The following is a 21,496-nucleotide window of genomic DNA, read 5'->3' on the forward strand; positions in this document are numbered from 1 at the left end:
ATTAAAGAGGAATTATTCCTCCAGCTCCCCCGCCACTTCCATTCTATCGGAGTCATTGGCCAGTAAGGAGTTGTTAAGTCTCCAATTACAAGGATGATAAGGAAGGCCTAATCCTTGCAGGGTGGTGCGCATCATATGAAGATCAGACCAGCTACATGTCACTATGTCGGGGGAGGAGTTGGAGGCAAGTACAGCAGATAAAAAAATGTAATCAAGACCAGCGTAGGAATGCTTAGGGTGTGAAAAAAAGATATATTGTCTGCAACTGATATTATGTGCTCTCCAGATGTCTATGACCTGAGATTTGGAAAGGAGACTATTAAGTCATCGTGGAAAACTTTGAGCAAAAGGGGACTGTGTAGCTCTTTCTAACCCAGGATTAGCTACAACATTGAAGTCTCCCGCAATAATCGTGTGAGGTGAGAATAGAGAAAACTTTTAAAACATGGGGCGGCCGCGGCAGTGGTGGACTTACCTCCGCCAAGCAGACACAAAAATGTATTAATCTTTAAAACATAGAAAATGTATTGATACACTCCAAGGTACTTTTGCAACGCGTGTCGCACGTATGACCCTGCTTCAATGGGGTAGGAGTATATGCCTGTGGGTCAGAGACAATAGACTTAGCAAATTCCATTGAAAATGTTGTTATTTTTCGTGTTTTTCGCAATTTTTTTGCGGTAAAATAACGTTTTTGCATTTTGATGAAAAATATTCACTGTAAAAATATTGTTTTTTCATGCTTTTGCAGTAAAAATATCGATTTAACGTGTTTTCACTGTAAAAATACTGTATCCACCTTTTCCATTTTCGCTTGCGAATTTTTCCAGTCATTTTCGCATCGAGGGTCTTATTTTGAAAAGGTGCTTGAATCTTAATGTTTTTGTGTTTTCCACAGAAAAGCGAGGGTACAGTATTTTTTTATACTGCAAAAACGGGAAAAAACAATATTTTTACCGCAACCATTTTTCTGCAAAAACGATATTTTACTGCAAAAAGTCGCGAAAAACATGAAAACTAAACATATTTGTGATGGAATTTTTGCTCGAAAATCTAATTTTACATTTTCGTGAAGATTAAAGCGGACCCAAACCAAACATTTTTTTAATAAAAAATATTTAGTTGCACCACTCTGACACATACAAAGATAAATAAACACTCCTTCAAGCCTATGAGCATTTCAGTGCATGCTATTCACCCTTCTCTTTCCATAGCTAGGGTTATACTGGGGGCAGCCATTAGCAATTCCTCCATTGCCGGACACCATCTACTCCACCAGTTTGCCGGGAAAATGACGGCAATTTGAAAGGAAGGGAGGGGTTCCTCCAATAAATGTAAAATATTTGATATTTCTCATCATGCAGCTGAAAAAAGGCTGCTATTTATTATTATAATTTAGAAAATAGATTTTATTTCTGAAATCTTGTATTTTTAATTTGGGTCCACTTTAATGTGAAAAGAATATTGCCATTTTTGCTCATCACTACTTGTAGTCACATTTTTGCTGTTTTATTAATTTTACATATTTTCGATTGAATTTTCGCTCGAAAATCGAATTCTACATTATTTTCGCTCATCACTACTTGTAGTCACTTTTTTGCTGTTTTACTAATTTGTGTTAGACCTATTTATTTATGACTTCACGTCTTGTTGTACTCTACATATTTGTAATTGTAAACTACTGTAACCATGTGTGCATGTGCCGGTTCTAAGTCTATTGTCTCTGACCCACAGCCATATAATCCTACCCCATTGCCTGATGAAGCAGGGTCATACCTGCGAAACACGTTGCAAAGAACCTTGGAGTGTATCAATACAGTACATTTTGTATGTTTCAAACATTAGTACGTTTTTGTGTTTGCTTGGAGGAGGCACAATCGTGCTTTTGTCCGTCTTGTACTTTGCTTTCCCGATGACCCCCGTAAATTGCTATAGGGGGTACAGGGATCTCTAAGGACTGAAGCCCTCTAGAGATCAGTGTTGTGATTGCAATCGCACAAGTGTTTTTTTTTGCAGTGTGTCCTGGTGAGTTTTCTGCATCGATTGGAAGAGTTCTGTAATCTACTGCTGTTGATTGTACAGCACTTCCAATTAGCGAGTCTCCTGATGTCAATTTCCACTAGCTTAGGGCACTTAGCCCCGCCCCCTTCCACAAAAGGTCTAAGGCGCTTCTCTACTCCAAATAGATAGAGAAGCACGATGAACTACTGTGCAAGGGAGCGGGGATAAGCAGAGGAAGACAGCCAAAATCGGAAGACCAGGCAGGTACTTAAAAAACTTTATGTAGCACATGAAATCGCCCAAAAAGTCGCTGCAAAAACACCTTTGAAAAACTATTCAAAAGCGATTTTGCAGCACTCCTGTCTTTTGCATCGGAGTGCAAACACTCTAAAAATGCTGCTCCACATTTGTGATTTTGGTCAAATCTCTCCCATGGGTTCATCTCAATCCACTTTCATCAGTGTAGTGCTTTTTGGGGTCGCCAGAGATCCCAAAGCACAGTTGGAATCACTCTAGAAGGCCCCAGGCCTGTAGTCTCATACACACATACGAGGTATGTCAACAGAGAGGGATTGGGACTCTCGGCTACAGTGTGAGGCCAAGGCTGTACAGACATGTCTCTAGCCTCCAGGCTAGCAATGTGTTCTGTTACTATGTGTGGGGTTAAGAGCGGTGCATGAGGAGCATAACCCGGCAGGCGGGGTGAGTGAAACAACACTTTTCACCAACGCTTGGCCTAGTTCAGGGGTGTCCAAACGTTTCAGGCAAAAGGGCCATATCCCCGTCTTTGAGAGTGCTATGGGGCTGAACTTTAAAATTTAACACAATTTTGGATGACTGCCATTAAGTACAATATTCCTGTGACATTTTGTCAAATAAAACATTGCCATGGGACATAATCCATATACCCCGTGCAGTTAGCACATTGGCAGCTGCTAATCATTGACTGTTACTGCTGCCGGAATAGTGACAGCTGCTAATCAGCTAACCAGTGGCTGCTACTGCTACAATGGTTGCTGATAACCTAGAGGTGAGCAAATGGGGAGGCAGAGCGGTAACACAAGGTGGCCCCTGCATGTGGTGCCACAGCTATGGCCTGCGGGCCACAATGAATTAACAATTGTGGAGTGCTCTGGGGGCCAGCAGAAAAGACTCAGTAGGCTTCATTTGGCCACCCTGTCAGACTTTGGACATGTCTGACCTAGTTGACCCGCCAGGTTGATTGCTGGTCAATGCACTGGGGCTTGCTGTATGTGTCACAGAAGAGCCGTGAGACCAGAAAACGCAATCGGTTTCCTGAACCGATTGTCGTTGCGTTGTCAGATCAAAATTTCATTTCTAGGGGGTCTTCTTTTGGAAATCTAGCTTTCATAGCTGCTAGAGGAAGTATTTTCATGAAGCCTGTTGTCTGTGACTGTCCCAAGGCTTTGTTTAACTACTTGCTGCATGCCGTGCAGTATATTCACGGCCCTGCAAAATTGACAGGATGCACCAGGGCCGTGAATACAAGTCTGCAGCGGCGTGCAGCCGACGCTCGCGCACACACTGCTGTTCCCGCCGCATAGAGGGGAAGTTAATGAATGGGACCTGCGGTCCCATTCGTAAATCTATGTCCCCGATCCAATGAATACCGACGTAAACGAGACACCGGCATTCATTGTATCTTCCTGTTGTTACACTGCTACGCATTACTTCCGATTCACGTGCTTACGTACGTGAATTGGAAATGACTGAGGACATCTTGTGGCCAAATAATATATTACACCAAAATTCATTTTTGTTTAATAAAAATCCCCACACTGACTTTTATAGTTAACTATTTTCCTCCCACACCCTCCCATAGTACCCAAACTCTTCGGGACAAACGGGCAAATAAAATGTGTGGCTTTTATCCGCAGTAGAACGTTTTATTTTAACACTAAGATGGCCAAAAACTGAAAATAATGCATTTTTTCATTTTTTTTTTTAATTCATGTTAAAATGCATTTAGGATAAAATAATTCTTGGCATACTGTACCTCCCAAAGAAAGCCTAATTGGTGGCGAGAAAAACAAGATGTAGATCATTACGCTGTGATTAGTAGTAATTAAGTTATTGCCGAAAGAAAGGGAGGAGCGCTGACAGGTGAAAATTGCTCTGGTCCACAAGGGGGAAAAACCCTCAGTCATCAAGTGGTTAATTAGCAAGGAACAAAGGATTTCCTGTCACAGGCAGATCACAGCAAAGTGTGAGCTTGCCATTGGGAAAGGATACCATTTGGTGAGGCACAGCAAAGGTTGCTTCCTAGCAAATCTCGCTTAGATGATAATTAACACACCAAAAGGTGGCTTTCATCCAGGGGAAGCCAAAGGAAGCTAGCTCCACAGGGGTCCACTGAAGAGCTCAGACACAGAGGCACCGCTGGGGAACAGATTTAAATGCATGTGGTTTATGATTTCTGCGCAAAAGGTGGATCAGTGCATCACCAGGCCGCCTCCGAATGGCCTACAATCAGAGGTGCGCTGAGCCCCCCCCAGAAACTGCAAACGCACCTTGAACCCAAACAAAAGCTCTGCATATACACCAAAAGCAAGGCTGCTAAGTGGGAGCAGCTAACCAAAAATGAATTAAATTAGTACATAGCAAAGAAATGAACAGCGCTACTTAAAAACAGATAAGTGCCTACCTGCAAGAGAGTGCAAGCCCCACTTGTGGGATAAAATACACACCTAGCATACACATAACCTGTGTACCACTGGAGGATGTTGGTTTCCTGTAACAGCTTGCATGCAACTTGTTAAGTACTCGTCCCTCCCACTGCGGTGGTAGACAGGTTATGTGTATGCTAGGTGTGTATTTTATCCCACAAGTGGGGCTTGCAATCTCTTGCAGGTAGGCACTTATCTGTTTTTAAGTAGCGCTGTTCATTTCTTTGCTATGGTTTATGATTTCTGTCTGTTAAATGAAAACCATGTAGAGCACAGCTATGAAATTCATATAGTCTTATTCGTTAAAATCTGCCCAATGTGCTGATATAAAATTCATAACAATAACCCGTCCAGTTATGGGTGTACGACCCTTCTCGGGGACAGGACAGCCTAACGCACTCATGCAAGATGTCATATTAATCTGTATTTTCTGACAATTGTGAATCCGCTGTCCGCCTAAATATGACATTTATTGTTTATAAGTTACAGTGTTTTACAATTTAAGCTCAAAATTCTCCTAGGAGGAGGTGGGCTGTCATTGGTGGGTAATTCAGAGGGGGCAGGCATTGCCACACCCCCAAACCAGCTTCATCAAAAGCACATTGCCAGCAGGCAAACTTCAGTCCTCCATCTTAACATCATCTGGATTACAACTAGACCGGCTGCTGGGCAGAGGACCACCCAGCAGCCATCTTGGAACTGTAACATCTGCTTGGATTACAAAATATGCCTAAAGGCCTATGATTCTGAAAAAGGACTTTGCATTTCTTTTCCCAGAAGGACATATTTCCACGAACTTAAGTATTTTCTTCCCTTATTTTTATTTTTCATACTGTGCTATTATTTGTCTCTATAATTGTTGATTTTAACGATTTTCTGTATATATTAATTATTTATATTGCATTTGTAATAAATGACGCTAATGTCATTTATTTATTAAGCTACATCTATTATTCACCTATTAACACAAAACTGAACCCTGGCTTCTGGAGAGTCGCTACTATTGTTGATAGCTAGATAAAATAGAGTGTGTTTAACCATTTTCTAATTGCAGGTCTAGAGTCAGCCAGTCAGTGGATTCCTCTGTCCCATGGTAACAGAGGTGGTGGCAGTTATACCCTGAAATAGTGTGTAATTTGTATTACCGTAACTCACAGGCTCCCTTCTAGTCGGTCTGCTGCCAAAATCCCAGCAGTTTCTGCGCACCGATTGCATGGTCTGTGTGCTGGAACCAATTGGAAGGCATTGTGCGGTCCGGCCACTAGGGGGCTTATGACAGTATGCATGCTGGATTCCCGGCAGAGGTGGTCATTATAGGCCAGCAGGCTTAAAGTGGATCCGAGATAAACTTTTACTCATTGCATAATTGTGTTCCTTTCATATAGTTTATAGGGCATTCCTCAAGCCAAATTTTTTTGTTTGTTTTGTTTTAATACTCTAATTCCCTATAAACTAAACAAGCCTCGCACACAGCTTCAGAGAGCCTTTGCATTTTCAGACTCATGTACCAAGGGCTTAAGGGAGCTCAGTCTGGGCAGATGGAGGAGGAGGAGGTTACTTGCCATAGATTTCAGAGGCAGAGGGGAGGAGGGGAGGCTGAGGGCTGAGATGCTATCAGCTTGCCTGTGTGCTGTGACAAACAGAACATGGCTGCCCTCATTGTATCACAGGAATCAATAAATCATAAACTGTTGAAGCTGTTTGCAGATAGATTTGCTGTGTGAACTATCTAAACTTTAGACTGGTCCTCTCTCACCTTAAGCGATTCACTGACCCCCTCCTGGACCCACTTCAATTTGCATACAGGGCAAACAGGTCCATCGAGGACGCCATTCATTTGTTATGACATACATCACAGAACACCTCGATGGTCCCGACACCTATGCCAGGATCCTCCTCCTTGATTTCAGCTCGGCCTTCAATACAATCTACCCAAACATCCTATACGACAATCTGGTACAACTTGGCCTCGACCTCACTCTGTGCTCCTGGATCAAGGACTTCCTCACAAACAGGACGCAACTAGTGAAGCTTGGCAGCTGCTCCTCACAGGAAAGAACCACAAACACAGGTGCCCCGCAAGGGTGTGTACTGTCTCCAATCCTGTTTTCTCTTTACACAAACAGGTGCAGATCAACTGACAACTGTCAAGGTTATAAAATTCGCAGATGACACCACCATCCTTGGCCTCATCGGCAGGGACGGTGAACTCGCATACCGGAACGAGATTGAACGCATCTGCAGGTGGTGCAAGAACAACCAGCTGGTACTTAACACAGCAAAGACAGTTGAACTGATAGTGGATTTCAGAAGGCGTCCTCCCACACTCGACCCAGTCTCCATTGAAGGCACCAACGTCTCCAGGGAGTCGAGTGTCCGGTTTCTAGGCGCCACCATCACCAAGAACTTAAAGTGGGCTGAGAACACCTCCAAGGTCCAGAAGAAGGCCCAGCAGAGGCTGTTCTTCCTGAGGCAGCTGAGGAAATTTGGGATGATGACAACATTCTATACTGCCACCACTGAGTCAATTCTTTGCTCCTCCATCGTCGTCTGGTACACAGGCGCTACTGCGAGCGACAGATTCAAGCTTCAGAGAGTTATCAATACCGCGGAGAGAATCATCGGGTCACCCCTTCCACCTCTGGACCTCTTACACACCTCCAGACTGTGGTAGAGAGCAAATAAAATACGGAATGACCTCTCTCACCCCGGCAGTCGCTACTTTGTCCGCCTGCCTTTGGGTCGCCGCTACAGATCCTTCCCCACCAAGACCACCAGACATCTAAATACTTTCTTTCCCCAAGCCATCCGCTGAACTCGAGCCACCACCCTCATAAAGCACGTTAGACTTGCACTGCTGCCCATATCATATCATGTTGTAACCTTGTTAGTAAATGCTTGTTATGTTGTAATCTCTCTGCCGCCTAAAACTATATTGTATCTATCGCATTGTCTTTTGATCTGTTTGTACTTTCTTTTGATTTGTGTGTATATCAAACTTTCCAGGCCGTGTGTTCCACAAAAAATTCCGGGTGCGATGTTTGTCGTACTCGGCGAATAAACTGATTCTAATAAGATATATAGACAAGTTACTTATTATAGTTAGTTTTTCATGTCGGATCCACTTTAAGTCTGAACGCCAAGTGTAGGAACTGTTTTCACTGAGATTTATCTGAGATTGTATACCTGCCAGTGAATTTTTCATGAGAGTAATAGGTAGCATATGGAACAAATAAAGTTGGCTTCAGAAGTTTTATCATTTTACAGGCCAGGCATCTACCCAGCCACGAGACCTTATATGAGAACCAACTCTTTTAAAAGCTGAGAGATATACTTATAAGTGTGAGGAAAGTTGGCATCACACAGTTTTCGATAGCGGGGAGTAAGGAACATACAGAGGTATTTAAATTTGGATTTACGCTAAGTAAAATTAAAATTTTCTTCCAATAGTTTCATCGTATGTGGAGAAGGTTAACCGGAAGGGCAGTGGACTTAGAGGAGTTAACTCTAAGGCCTGAGAAAGTGGCAAAGTTGTCCAATAAGCTAAAAAGGTTGGGGAGAGTGGTGACAAGTCTAGTCAAAAACAGGAGAGCATCATCTGCACACAATGCCAATTTAAAGTTATCAATACCATACCCCGCTATGTCAGGATGTTGTCTAATAGCGACTGCTAAAGGCTCCAGTGCTAGAGCAAGCAACAAGGGTGAAAGAGGGCAGCCCTGTCGAGTGCCTCTTTTAAGGGTGATAGGGAGAGAAGTGGCACCTGGAATACGATCATTGTAGAGGGATTATTACATAATGCTAAAACAGCTTAAATGATGGGGCCAGTAAGGCCGAAGCCTTCCAAAGCGGTAGTCAAGTATTGCCATCCAACGGAATCAAAGGCTTTACTAATGTCGAGGCCCAAAATAAGAAATCTGGTGTTAGTCAACTCAGCATCCTGTAGAATATTAATTGCTAAACAAACATTGTCTGAACCTTGTCTATTTGGGATAAAAACGGTCTGAGAAGGAGCTATGAGGTCACCTACCATAGAACGCAAATGCACTGCCAAAATTTTAGAAAAAGTTTAATGTCATTATTACGGATTCAAATAGGACGGAACCCAGCTGGAGAAGAGTGATCTACACCAAGCTTGGGAAGTAATGTCATAGAGGCCAACAACATTTCAGAAGGGAAAAACTCACCATTAAGCACAGCATTAAACCATTTAGTCAAGGGAATAGTGAGACTCTCTGCAATTTTTTGCAATATATTGGAGTAAGCCCATCTGGGCCAGGGGCAGTAGAGGATTTCAGGGTTTTGATAGAGGAAAGACTTCAGTGACCGAAATAGGAGCATTAAGGAGTTCAAGTTGAGTTGGAGTCAATGCTGGTAGGTTAAGGCCAGAAAGCCAGGACCTATGTGCGTTGGAGTCTGTGGGGACCTCTGTACCTAGTAGTTTACGATAATAGTCCTCAAAAATCTTTAGCACATTGGAGGGAAGAGTTTCTGTCCCACCTTTAGAATTGCACAGTTTATAAACATGGGGAGGTTTATAATACTGATTACGTTTGCGAGCAAATTGCGATGAGGGGTTATTATCTCTCAAAAGAAATTTAGCTTTGGAGAACTTCAATTCTTTTGTGTGAGTATTAAGTAGATGATTAAGCTCAACTCTTTTAAGATTGATCTCATGTAAAATACTGTTGTCTGTAAAATTGAAGTGGCGAATATAAAGTGCATCTAGGTCTGCAGCAAGAGCGGAATTTTTATGGGATCTCAGTTGTTTAGCACGAGCTGCCTTGGCCATGAAAACACCTCTCAATACCGGCTTATGAGCTACCCATTTAAGAGCAGGAAAAGTGTTATTATTATTAAAGAGGAATTATTCCTCCAGCTCCCCCGCCACTTCCATTCTATCGGAGTCATTGGCCAGTAAGGAGTCGTTAAGTCTCCAATTACCAGGATGATAAGGAAGGCCTAATCCTTGCAGGGTGGTGCGCACCATATGCGTCAGACCAGCTACATGTCACTATGTCGGAGGAGGAGTTGGAGGCAAGTACAGCAGATAAAAAAATGTAATCAAGACCAGCGTAGGAATGCTTAGGGTGTGAAAAAAAGATATATTGTCTGCAACTGATATTATGTGCTCTCCAGATGTCTATGACCTGAGATTTGGAAAGGAGACTAGTAAGTCATCGTGGAAAACTTTGAGCAAAAGGGGACTGTGTAGATCTTTCTAACCCAGGATTAGCTACAACATTGAAGTCTCCCGCAATAATCGTGTGAGGTGAGAATAGAGAAAACTTTTAAAACATGGGGCGGCAGTGGTGGACTTACCTCCGCCAAGCAGACACAAAAATGTATTAATCTTTAAAACATAGAAAATGTATTGCTACACTCCAAGGTACTTTTGCAACGCATGTCGCACGTATGACCCTGCTTCAATGGGGTAGGAGTATATGCCTGTGGGTCAGAGACAATAGACTTAGCAAATTCCATTAAAAATGTTTTGTTATTTTTCGTGTTTTTCGCAATTTGTTTGCGGTAAAATAACGTTTTTGCATTTTGATGAAAAATAGTCACTGTAAAAATATTGTTTTTTCATGTTTTTGCAGTAAAAATATCGATTTATCGTGTTTTCACTGTAAAAATACTGTATCCACCTTTTACATTTTCGCTTGCGAATTTTTGCCAGTCATTTTCGCATCGAGGGTCTTCCACAGAAAAGCGAGGGTACAGTATTTTTTTATACTGCAAAAACGGGAAAAAACAATATTTTTACCGCAACCATTTTTCTGCAAAAACGATATTCTACTGCATAAAGTCGCGAAAAACATGAAGACTAAAACATATTTGTGATGGAATTTTTGCTTGAAAATCTAATTTTACATTATTTTCGTGAAGAGTCATGTAAAAAGAATATTGGCATTTTTGCTCATCACTACTTGTAGTCACATTTTTGCTGTTTTATTAATTTTACATACTTTCGATGGAATTTTCGCTCGAAAATCGAATTTTACATTATTTTCGCTCATCACTATTTGTAGTCACTTTTTTGCTGTTTTATTAATTTGTGTTAGACCTATTTTTTTATGACTTCACGTCTTGTTGTACTCTACATATTTGTAATTGTAAACTACTGTAACCATGTGTGCATGTGCCGGTTCTAAGTCTATTGTCTCTGACCCATAGCCATATAATCCTACCCCATTGCCTGATGAAGCAGGGTCATCCCTGCGAAACACATTGCAAAGAACCTTGGAGTGTATCAATACAGTACATTTTGTATGTTTCAAACATTAGTACGTTTTTGTGTTTGCTTGGAGGAGGCACAATCGTGCCTATGTCCGTCTTGTAGTTTGCTTTCCAGATGACCCCCGTATATTGCTATAGGGGGTACCGGGATCTCTAAGGACTGGAGCCCTCTAGAGATCACTGTTGTGATTGCAATCGCACAAGTGTTTTTTTTTGCAGTGTGTCCTGGTGAGTTTTCTGCATCGATTGGAAGAGTTCTGTAATCTACTGCTGATTGTACAGCACTTCCAATTAGCGAGTCTCCTGATGTCAATTTCCACTAGCTTAGGGCACTTAGCCCCGCCCCCTTCCACAAAAAGTCTAAGGCGCTTCTCTACTCCAAATAGATAGAGAAGCACGATGAACTACTGTGCAAGGGAGCGGGGATAAGCAGAGGAAGACAGCAGAAATCGGAAGACCAGGCAGGTACTTAAAAAACTTTATGTAGCACATGAAATCGCCCCAAAAGTCGCTGCAAAAACACCTTTGAAAAACTATTCAAAAGCGATTTTGCAGCGTTCCTGTCTTTTGCATCGGAGTGCAAACACTCTAAAAATGCTGCTCCACATTTGTGATTTTGGCCAAATCTCTCCCATGGGTTCATCTCAATCCACTTTCATCAGTGTAGTGCTTTTTGGGGTCGCCAGAGATCCCAAAGCACAGTTGGAATCACTCTAGAAGGCCCCAGGCCTGTAGTCTCATACACACATACGAGGTATGTCAACAGAGAGGGATTGGGACTCTCGGCTACAGTGTGAGGCCAAGGCTGTACAGACATGTCTCTAGCCTCCAGGCTAGCAATGTGTTCTGTTACTATGTGTGGTGTTAAGAGCGGTGCATGAGGAGCATAACCCGGCAGGCGGGGTGAGTGAAACAACACTTTTCACCAACACTTGGCCTAGTTCAGGGGTGTCCAAACATTTCAGGCAAAAGGGCCATATCCCCGTCTTTGAGAGTGCTATGGGGCTGAACTTTAAAATTTTAAAATTTAACACAATTTTGGATGACTGCCATTAAGTACAATATTCCTGTGACATTTTGTCAAATAAAACATTGCCATGGGACATAATCCATATACCCTGTGCAGTTAGCACATTGGCAGCTGCTAATCATTGAATGTTACTGCTGCTGGAATAGTGACAGCTGCTAATCAGCTAATCAGTGGCTGCTACTGCTACAATGGTTGCTGATAACCTAGAGGTGAGCAAATGGGGAGGCAGAGCGGTAACACAAGGTGGCCCCTGCATGTGGTGCCACAGCTATGGCCTGCGGGCAACAATGAATTAACAATTGTGGAGTGCTCTGGGGGCTAGCAGAAAAGACTCAGTAGGCTTCATTTGGCCACCCCGTCAGACTTTGGACATATCTGGCCTAGTTGACCCGCCAGGTTGATTGCTGGTCAATGCACTGGGGCTTGCTGTATGTGTCACGGAAGAGCCGTGAGACCAGAAAACGCAATCGGTTTCCTGAACCGATTGTCGTTGCGTTGCCAGATCAAAATTTCATGTCTAGGGGGTCTTCTTTTGGAAATCTAGCTTTCATAGCTGCTAGAGGAAGTCTTTTCATGAAGCCTGTTGTCTGTGACTGTCCCAAGGTTTTGTTTAATTAGCAAGGAACAAAGGATTTCCTGTCACAGGCAGATCACAGCAAAGTGTGAGCTTGCCATTTGCAAAGGATACCATTTGGTGAGGCACAGCAAAGGTTGCTTCCTAGCAAATCTCGCTTAGATGATAATTAACACACCAAAAGGTGGCTTTCATCCAGGGGAAGCCAAAGGAAGCTAGCTCCACTGGGGTCCACTGAAGAGCTCAGACACAGAGGCACCACTGGGGAACAGATTTAAATGCATGTGGTTTATGATTTCTGCGCAAAAGGTGGATCAGTGCATCACCAGGCCACCTCCGAATGGCCTACAATCAGAGGTGCGCTGAGCCCCCCCAGAAACTGCAAACGCACCTTGAACCCAAACAGAAGCTCTGCATATACACCAAAAGAAAGGCTGCTAAGTGGGAGCAGCTGACCAAAAATGAATTAAATTAGTACATAGCAAAGAAATGAACAGCGCTACTTAAAAACAGATAAGTGCCTACCTGCAAGAGAGTGCAAGCCCCACTTGTGGGATAAAATACACACCTAGCATACACATAACCTGTCTACCACTGGAGGATGTTGGTTTCCTGTAACAGCTTGCATGCAACTTGTTAAGTACTCGTCCCTCCCACTGCGGATAAGTCATCCCCCCTAGGTGTGTATTTTATCCCATAAGTGGGGCTTGCACTCTCTTGCAGGTAGGCACTTATCTGTTTTTAAAGGGACACTTAAGTCATAAAAAAAAAAATGTTTTACTCACCTGGGGCTTCCAATAGCCCCCTGCAGCTGTCCGGTGCCCTCGCCGTCTTCCTCCGATCCTCCTGGCCCCGCCGGCAGCCACTTCCTGTTTCAATGACAGGAGCTGACAGGCTGGGGACGTGAGTGATTCCACGCATTCCTGGCAACAATAGCGCCATCTATGCCGCTATAGCATATATCATATACTATATAGCAGCATAGAGGGTGCTAATGTGTCTGGGAACGCGAAGAATCACTCACGTCCCCAGCCTGTCAGCTCCTGTCACCGAAATTACAAGTGGCTGCCGGCAGGGCCAGGAGGATCGGAGGGAGACGGCGAGGGCACCGGACAGCTGCAGGGGGCTATTGGAAGCCCTAGGTGAGTAAAACTCATTTTTTTTTGTTTGACTTAAGTGTCCCTTTAAGTAGCGCTGTTCATTTCTTTGCTATGTACTAATTTAATTCATTTTTGGTCAGCTGCTCCCACTTAGCAGCCTTGCTTTTGGTGTATATGCAGAGCTTCTGTTTGGGTTCAAGGTGCGTTTGCAGTTTCTGGGGGGGCTCAGCGCACCTCTGATTGTAGGCCATTCGGAGGCGGCCTGGTGATGCGCTGATCCACCTTTTGCGCAATTTTCAATTTTCGATTTTACTTGGTAGCACACCCAGGCTATGCATATGCATAGGTTAGGATTTAGTTAGTGTTAGGTCCCCTCCCATAGGGGGATGACTTCTCCACAGTGGGAGGGACGAGTACTTAACAAGTTGCATGCAAGCTGTTACAGGAAACCAACATCCTCAAGTGGTAGACAGGTTATATGTATGCTAGGTGTGTATTTTATCCCACAAGTGGGGCTTGCACTCTCTTGCAGGTAGGCACTTATCTGTTTTTAAGTAGCGCTGTTCATTTCTTTGCTATGTACTAATTTAATTCATTTTTTGTCAGCTGCTCCCAGTTAGCAGCCTTGCTTTTGGCGTATATGCAGAGCTTCTGTTTGGGTTCAAGGTGCGTTTGCAGTTTCTGGGGGGCCCCAGCGCACCTCTGATTGTAGGCCATTCGGAGGCAGCCTGGTGATGCGCTGATCCACCTTTTGCGCAATTTTCGATTTTACTTGGTAACGCACCCAGGCTATGCATATGCATAGGTTAGGATTTAGTTAGTGTTAGGTCCCCTCCCATAGGGGGATGACTTCTCTGCAGTGGGAGGGACGAGTACTTAACAAGTTGCATGCAAGCTGTTACAGGAAACCAACATCCTCCAGTGGTAGAAAGGTTATGTGTATGCTAGGTGTGTATTTTATCCCACAAGTGGGGCTTGCACTCTCTTGCAGGTAGGCACTTATCTGTTTTTAAGTAGCGCTGTTCATTTCTTTGCTATGGTTTATGATTTCTGTCTGTTAAATGAAAACCGTGTAGAGCACAGCTATGAAATTCATATAGTCTTATTCGTTAAAATCTGCCCAATGTGCTGATATAAAATTCATAACAATAACCCATCCAGTTATGGGTGTACGACCCTTCTCGGGGACAGGACAGCCTAACGCACTCATACAAGATGTCATATTAATCTGTATTTTCTGACAATTGTGAATCTGCTGTCCGCCTAAATATGACATTTATTGTTTATAAGTTACAGTGTTTTACAATTTAAGCTCAAAATTCCCCTAGGAGGAGGTGTGCTGTCATTGGTGGGTAATTCAGAGTGGGCAGGCGTTGCCACACCCCCAAACCAGCTTCATCAAAAGCGCATTGCCAGCAGGCAAACTTCAGTCCTCCATCTTAATATCATCTGGATTACAACTAGACCGGCTGCTGGGCAGAGGACCACCCAGCAGCCATCTTGGAACTGTAACATCTGCTTGGATTACAAAATATGCCTAAAGGCCTATGATTCTGAAAAAGGACTTTGCATTTCTTTTCCCAGAAGGACATATTTCCACGAACTTAAGTATTTTCTTCCCTTATTTTTCATACTGTGCTATTATTTGTCTCTATAATTGTTGATTTTAACGATTTTCTGTATATATTAATTATTTATATTGCATTTGTAATAAATGACGCTAATGTCATTTATTTATTCAGCTACATCTATTATTCACCTATTAACACAAAACTGAACCCTGGCTTCTGGAGAGTCACTACTATTGTTGATAGCTAGATAAAATAGAGTGTGTTTAACCCGTTTTCTAATTGCAGGTCTAGAGTCAGCCAGTCAGTGGGTTCCTCTGTCCCATGGTAACAGAGGTGGTGGCAGTTATACCCTGAAATAGTGTGTAATTTGTATTACCGTAACTCACAGGCTCCCTTCTGGTCGGTCTGCTGCCAAAATCCCAGCAGTTTCTGCACACCAATTGCATGGTCTGTGTGCTGGAACCAATTGGAAGGCATTGTGCGGCCCGGCCACTAGGGGGCTTGTGACAGTATACATGCTGGATTCCCGGCAGAGGTGGTCATTATAGGCCAGCAGGCTTAAAGTGGATCCGAGATAAACTTTTACTCATTGCATAATTGTGTTCCTTTCATATAGTTTATAGGACATTCCTCAAGCCAAATATTTTTTTTGTTTTGTTTTAATACTCTAATTCCCTATAAACTAAACAAGTCTCGCACATAGGTTCAGAGAGCCTTCGCATTTTCAGACTCATGTACCAAGGGCTTATGGGAGCTCAGTCTGGGCAGATGGAGAAGGAGGAGGTTACTTGCCATAGATTTCAGAGGCAGAGGGGAGGAGGGGGGGCTGAGGGCTGAAATGCTATCAGCTTGCCTGTGTGCTGTGACAAACAGAACATGGCTGCCCTCATTGTATGACAGGAATCAATAAATAATAAACTGTTGAAGCGGTTTGCAGATAGATTTGCTGTGTGAACTATCTAAACTTTAGACTGGTCCTCTCTCGCCTTAAGCGATTCACTGACCCCCTCCAGGACCCACTTCAATTTGCATACAGGGCAAACAGGTCCATCAAGGACGCCATTAACATTGTTATGACATACATCACAGAACACCTCGATGGTCCCGACACCTATGCCAGGATCCTCCTCCTTGATTTCAGCTCGGCCTTCAATACAATCTGCCCAAACATCCTATACGACAATCTGGTACAACTTGGCCTCGACCTCACTCTGTGCTCCTGGATCAAGGACTTCCTCACAAACAGGACGCAACTAGTGAAGCTTGGCAGCTGCTCCTCACAGGAAAGAACCACAAACACTGGTGCCCCGCAAGGGTGTGTACTGTCCCCAATCCTGTTTTCTCTTTACACAAACAGGTGCAGATCAACTGACAACTGTCAAGGTTATAAAATTCGCAGAAGACACCACCATCCTTGGCCTCATCGGCAGGGACGGGGAACTCCCATACCGGAACGAGATTGAACGCATCTGCAGGTGGTGCAAGAACAACCAGCTGGTACTCAACACAGCAAAGACAGTTGAACTAATAGTGGATTTCAGAAGGCGCCCTCCCACACTCGACCCAGTCTCCATTGAAGGCACCAACGTCTCCAGGGAGTCGAGTGTCCGGTTTCTAGGCGCCACTATCACCAAGAACTTAAAGTGGGCTGAGAACACCTCTAAGGCCTAGAAGAAGGCCCAGCAGAGGCTGTTCTTCCTGAGGCAGCTGAGGAAATTTGGGATGCCGCGGGAACTGATGACAACATTCTTTACTGCCACCACTGAGTCAATTCTTTGCTCCTCCATCGTCGTCTGGTACACAGGCGCTACTGTGAGCGACAGACTCAAGCTTCAGAGAGTTATCAATACCGCGGTGAGAATCATTGGGTCACCCCTTCCACCTCTGGACCTCTTACATACCTCCAGACTGTGGTCAAGAGCAAATAAAATACGGAATGACCCCTCTCACCCCGGCAGTCGCTACTTTGTCCGCCTGCCTTTGGGTCGCCGCTACGGATCCATCTGAAAATGGCGCCTGTGAATAATGGCGCATGGTGTTGCCGCTAATACGTTTGCCGTTTATCGCTATTTAACGTAAAAGCCTTATTGTTATTTAACGTTAAAGCCTTATTGTTATTTAGCGTTAAAGCCTTATTGTTATTTAGCGTTAACACACAGAACCCTCTCTGTACCTATCCCTAACCCCTAAACCCCCTCTGGTGGTGTCTAACCCTAACCACCCCCCTGGTGGTGCCTAACCCTAACCACCCCCCTGGTGGTGCCTAACCCTAACCACCCCCCTGGTGGTGCCTAACCCTAAGACCCCCCTGGTGGTTCCTAACCCTAAGACCCCCCCAGTTGGTTCCTAACCCTAAGACCCCCCGGTTGGTTCCTAACCCTAAGCCCCCCCCCTGGTGGTGCCTAACCCTAACCACCCCCTGCTGGTGCCTAACCCTCAGACCCCCCTGGTGGTGCCTAATCCTAACCACCCCCCTGGTGGTGCCTAACCCTAACCACCCCCCTGGTGGTGCCTAACCCTAACCACCCCCCTGGTGGTGCCTAACCCTAACACCCCCTGGTGGTGCCTAACCCTAAGACCCCCCTGATGGTGGCTAACCCTAACCTTGACAGTGATACATTAAATCCATTCACCGTTTTGCAGTTAAATAACGTCTGCAGTTTGGCTTATGTAGGGCGCTATTGATAAATAACGTTACTGTGGGCAATAACGTCTGGTGTTTGGCAAATGAACGTCACTATTGATAAATAACGTTAGTGTGTGCCACTATTGATAAATAATGTTAGTGTGTGCTGTTTTTCTTCTTTTTTCCCTGTGCGCCATTATTATGCAGTACTAACGATAAATAGCGATACGCGTATATATTTTTAAAGCGGTGCCATTTTTATGCATAGGCGCTGTGCGCCATTATTCACTGATCCGTGCCGCTACAGATCCTTCCCCACCAAGACCACCAGACATCTAAATACTTTCTTTCCCCAAGCCATCCGCTGAACTCGAGCCACCACCCTCGTAAAGCACGTTAGACTTGCACTGCTGCCCATATAATATCATGTTGTAACCTTGTTAGTAAATGCTTGTTATGTTGTAATCTCTCTGCCGCCTAAAACTATATTATATCTATCGCATTGTCTTTTGATCCGTTTGTACTTTCTTTTGCTCTGTGTGTATATCAAACTTTCCAGGCCGTGTGTTCCACAAAAAATTCCGGGTGCGATGTTTGTCGTACTCGGCGAGTAAACTGATTCTGATAAGATATATAGACAAGTTACTTATTATAGTTAGTTTTTCATGTCGGATCCACTTTAAGTCTGAAAGCCAAGTGTAGGAACTGTTTTCACTGAACATACATGTGGTTTAAACACTGAGGAAGAGACACTTAGTTTATTTCGAAGGAAACAATTGTAAATTAATATTTGTTGGTGCCACAGACATAATATTATTGTTGGATACAACCAGATTGTGTGATGATCACCTCGTGTCGACAGCTGTAGATTTCCAGAAATGTGCTTACCTTTGCACTTGTAGAGGAAGTTGTTGAGTGTTCCCCATTCCCATTTGCCGAGACACTTCATAATACGATAAAACACTACAAGAAACATAGAAGTTTGGTGCTGGAGTTCAGGTTTCTTAACCAATTAATGGAGTCAGAAAGGTATTTTTTTTGCATTATATGCACAAGACTCTCAGCATTACATTACACACATCTAAATCTCAGTTCTATTCTGAGTTACAAATTACTCAGCAAGCTGATGGTGAACCAGAACTGTGTTAGGGGCTAAAAAGGACCAAAAAGCACTCTTACTAAGATGCTATGCAAAGCAAAATTTGCCTTCTTAAAACAGAAGGTGTTTGTGATTATTCAGGTTGAAGTGAGCTCTGAGGTCTCCCACAATGCACCACTGCTGAATATGCAATCATCTCTTTGTTGTCCCTGAAAGCTAAACACACCTCCATAACCGCTTGAATGAGGTTGTAATGTGTCAAGTTGTTAATTGTACAGAGCCACAATATTCCAGCATACATACCAGGGGCGTTGCTAGCCCCAAAGATCAGTGTCACATGCCCCGGATCTATTCTGTGGTGCCCCGGATGTCCTCCAGGCAGAGTCAGGCAGCAGGGGCAGTACTTGCCTTTGGCTGCATGGTCTCTAGATTCTGCAGACATCTTCTCTTCAGGTCTTCTCCCCCTATTGTCGAAGAATGAATCAGATTCTACAGCAACTAGCATCTGTTTCTAGGATGATGGGGAGAATTGCCAGCTACAGAGGATGCCTTCAGACTTGTAGAGCGGAAGCATGGGAGGGGGTCCACTAAAAGGTCAAGAAATGCTATGGTGAAACTGCCAGACAACCTGGCAGCAGACCAGCTTGCCCGGCAATAAGCCAGACAAGCCAGCAAAGAAGCCAGGTAACTCTACCTAGTTATGTTTAAGTGACACTGCCTATACAGTATTTTTTTTTATTAATGGGGGGGGGGGGGGGGGGGGCGTCATCCAACATTTTGCAGGGCAAACCTACTAAGACCTCTGTTAAGTTCATGTAAATTTGACTCCACCCACGACCACACCCACATTCTGCTGCATGGCCACACCCATTTTTTTGCATGTTTTGCCCAAAAGTGCCCTGAATTTCCCCCTGAATTAGGATTCTACTACGCCCCTGATACATATGGACTGTTTCGGATTGGTTGATCCTTATCAGTGCATGGCATGGATGAATAGGTCTCTATGGGTTAGAAGTTGAAAAATGAAGAGTTAGGCCTGGAACCCACTGAAATCAGCAAACGCAAAACGCAACCTCTAGCGTTTTGTCTGAGCGGTTTGCAAGCGGATTCATGCGCGTTTTCGGTCGCGTTTTGCAACATTGTATTTTTTTGCCCAGCGGGTGCGTAGCGTTTTGCGTTTTGCGTTTTTATCCTGATTGGTCCTGTGAATTATTTTTAATTTTGTTACAGAGTGCTGAACCGCAAAACGATAGCAAAACCGCTCAGTTTAGGTTTTGCTGAGCGTTTCTGCAAGCGTTTCAATACTTTACATTGAAGCGCTAACGCTCCCAAAATGCTGCAAGTCCTGCGTTTGCGTTTCTGGGAAACGCAAACGCTCCTGTGGAAGTTGCCCCATCCATAACATTAGCCCAGCGTTTTGGCAAACTGCTAGCGTATCGCAGTGCTGCCAAAACGCTGCCAAAAGCGCTCCTGTGGGTTCCAGCCCTTAAAGATTGCCCAGCAAGTTCATGGTTAACCACAACTACTAGGGGTGTACAAGGGGCTGAAATGGATCAAAAAGCCTCCTTACTAAAATGCTATGTGAAACAGATTTTTGCCTTCTTAACTGTTTAGCAGCCAGTTTATTTAGTCACTTTAGCAATTTTTTTTTCATTTCTTATTTGTTACATTTCCTTGCTACTAATTAGTACTGCTGTAATGTGTATTTATGGCGACTTGTCACTAGGGGGCAGTGTGAGACAATATCAGAGGACTTCTGCTTTCAGTTTCTATATCCTCTGCTGTCAGATAGACATCAAAGCGTTCCAAAAATTTACTGCGCATTACATTTTGCCAGCTGGTTCAAAAGCAGTGCACTTATCACAAATGAGATAATTCTTTTGAAGCTGCAAAGGCAACATTCTGATTTAAAGGTCTTTTCTGAGTTGACCAGACTGTTTCTTGTGCACATGGCAGTGTAATAATACTATTCAGGCTACAGTTCTGAGTGTACTGGAACCTGGAGTGGTGATGCATAAAACAACCAAGGTTTTATTTAAAGTGTAACTGTCGGGCATAAAATCAAAAATCAATTCTTTATTTTATCTGGTTAACAAGTAACAAGGATGCTAACCAGGCATTCCAAAAGTTAAAATCACTATTACTTTTCTTGTTGATAAATTATCATTCCCCAGTTTACCCGACTCTTATTTGGTACACACACAATTTGGAACACACAAAGGAAGTTGCAGTTTTTGCTTCTCTGCTATCTCCTCAGACTTAACTAATGCAGCCTGATTGGCTGAAGCCTGTTTCTCTCCTGCTTTCCCCTCTGTTCCTCTCTGAATGGCTGAAGCCTGTTTCCCTCCTGCTTTCCCCTCTGTTCCTCTCTGATTGGCCAATATTTCTCATGCTGAGACAATGCACTTTCTATAGTGAAGGGCGGGCAATGCATACACAATCAGGCAGAAGAGAGTAAGGGCCCATTCACACTTAGAAATGCAAAACACCGATTTTTGCTGGCGTTTTGCGTGAGTGATTTTTCAACGGAAAAATCACTGAACACTGTGGCGATTTTTCCGCGATTAC

At 43.8% G+C, this 21,496-nt stretch overlaps 1 protein-coding gene across 1 annotated transcript in view; it reads right to left on the reverse strand.

Annotated features, from left to right (window-relative positions):
• Positions 1-21,496, reverse strand: part of LOC137570392 (cytosolic phospholipase A2 gamma-like) — a 140,602-nt gene that overhangs the window by 20,278 nt on the left and 98,828 nt on the right. The window contains exon 16 of the mRNA XM_068279074.1: positions 18,718-18,792. Coding sequence (XP_068135175.1) covers positions 18,718-18,792 — 75 coding nt within the window. The remainder of the gene's footprint in view (positions 1-18,717; positions 18,793-21,496) is intronic.

Source organism: Hyperolius riggenbachi, chromosome 4 (genome assembly GCF_040937935.1).
Source record: "Hyperolius riggenbachi isolate aHypRig1 chromosome 4, aHypRig1.pri, whole genome shotgun sequence".
Lineage (NCBI taxonomy): Eukaryota > Metazoa > Chordata > Amphibia > Anura > Hyperoliidae > Hyperolius > Hyperolius riggenbachi.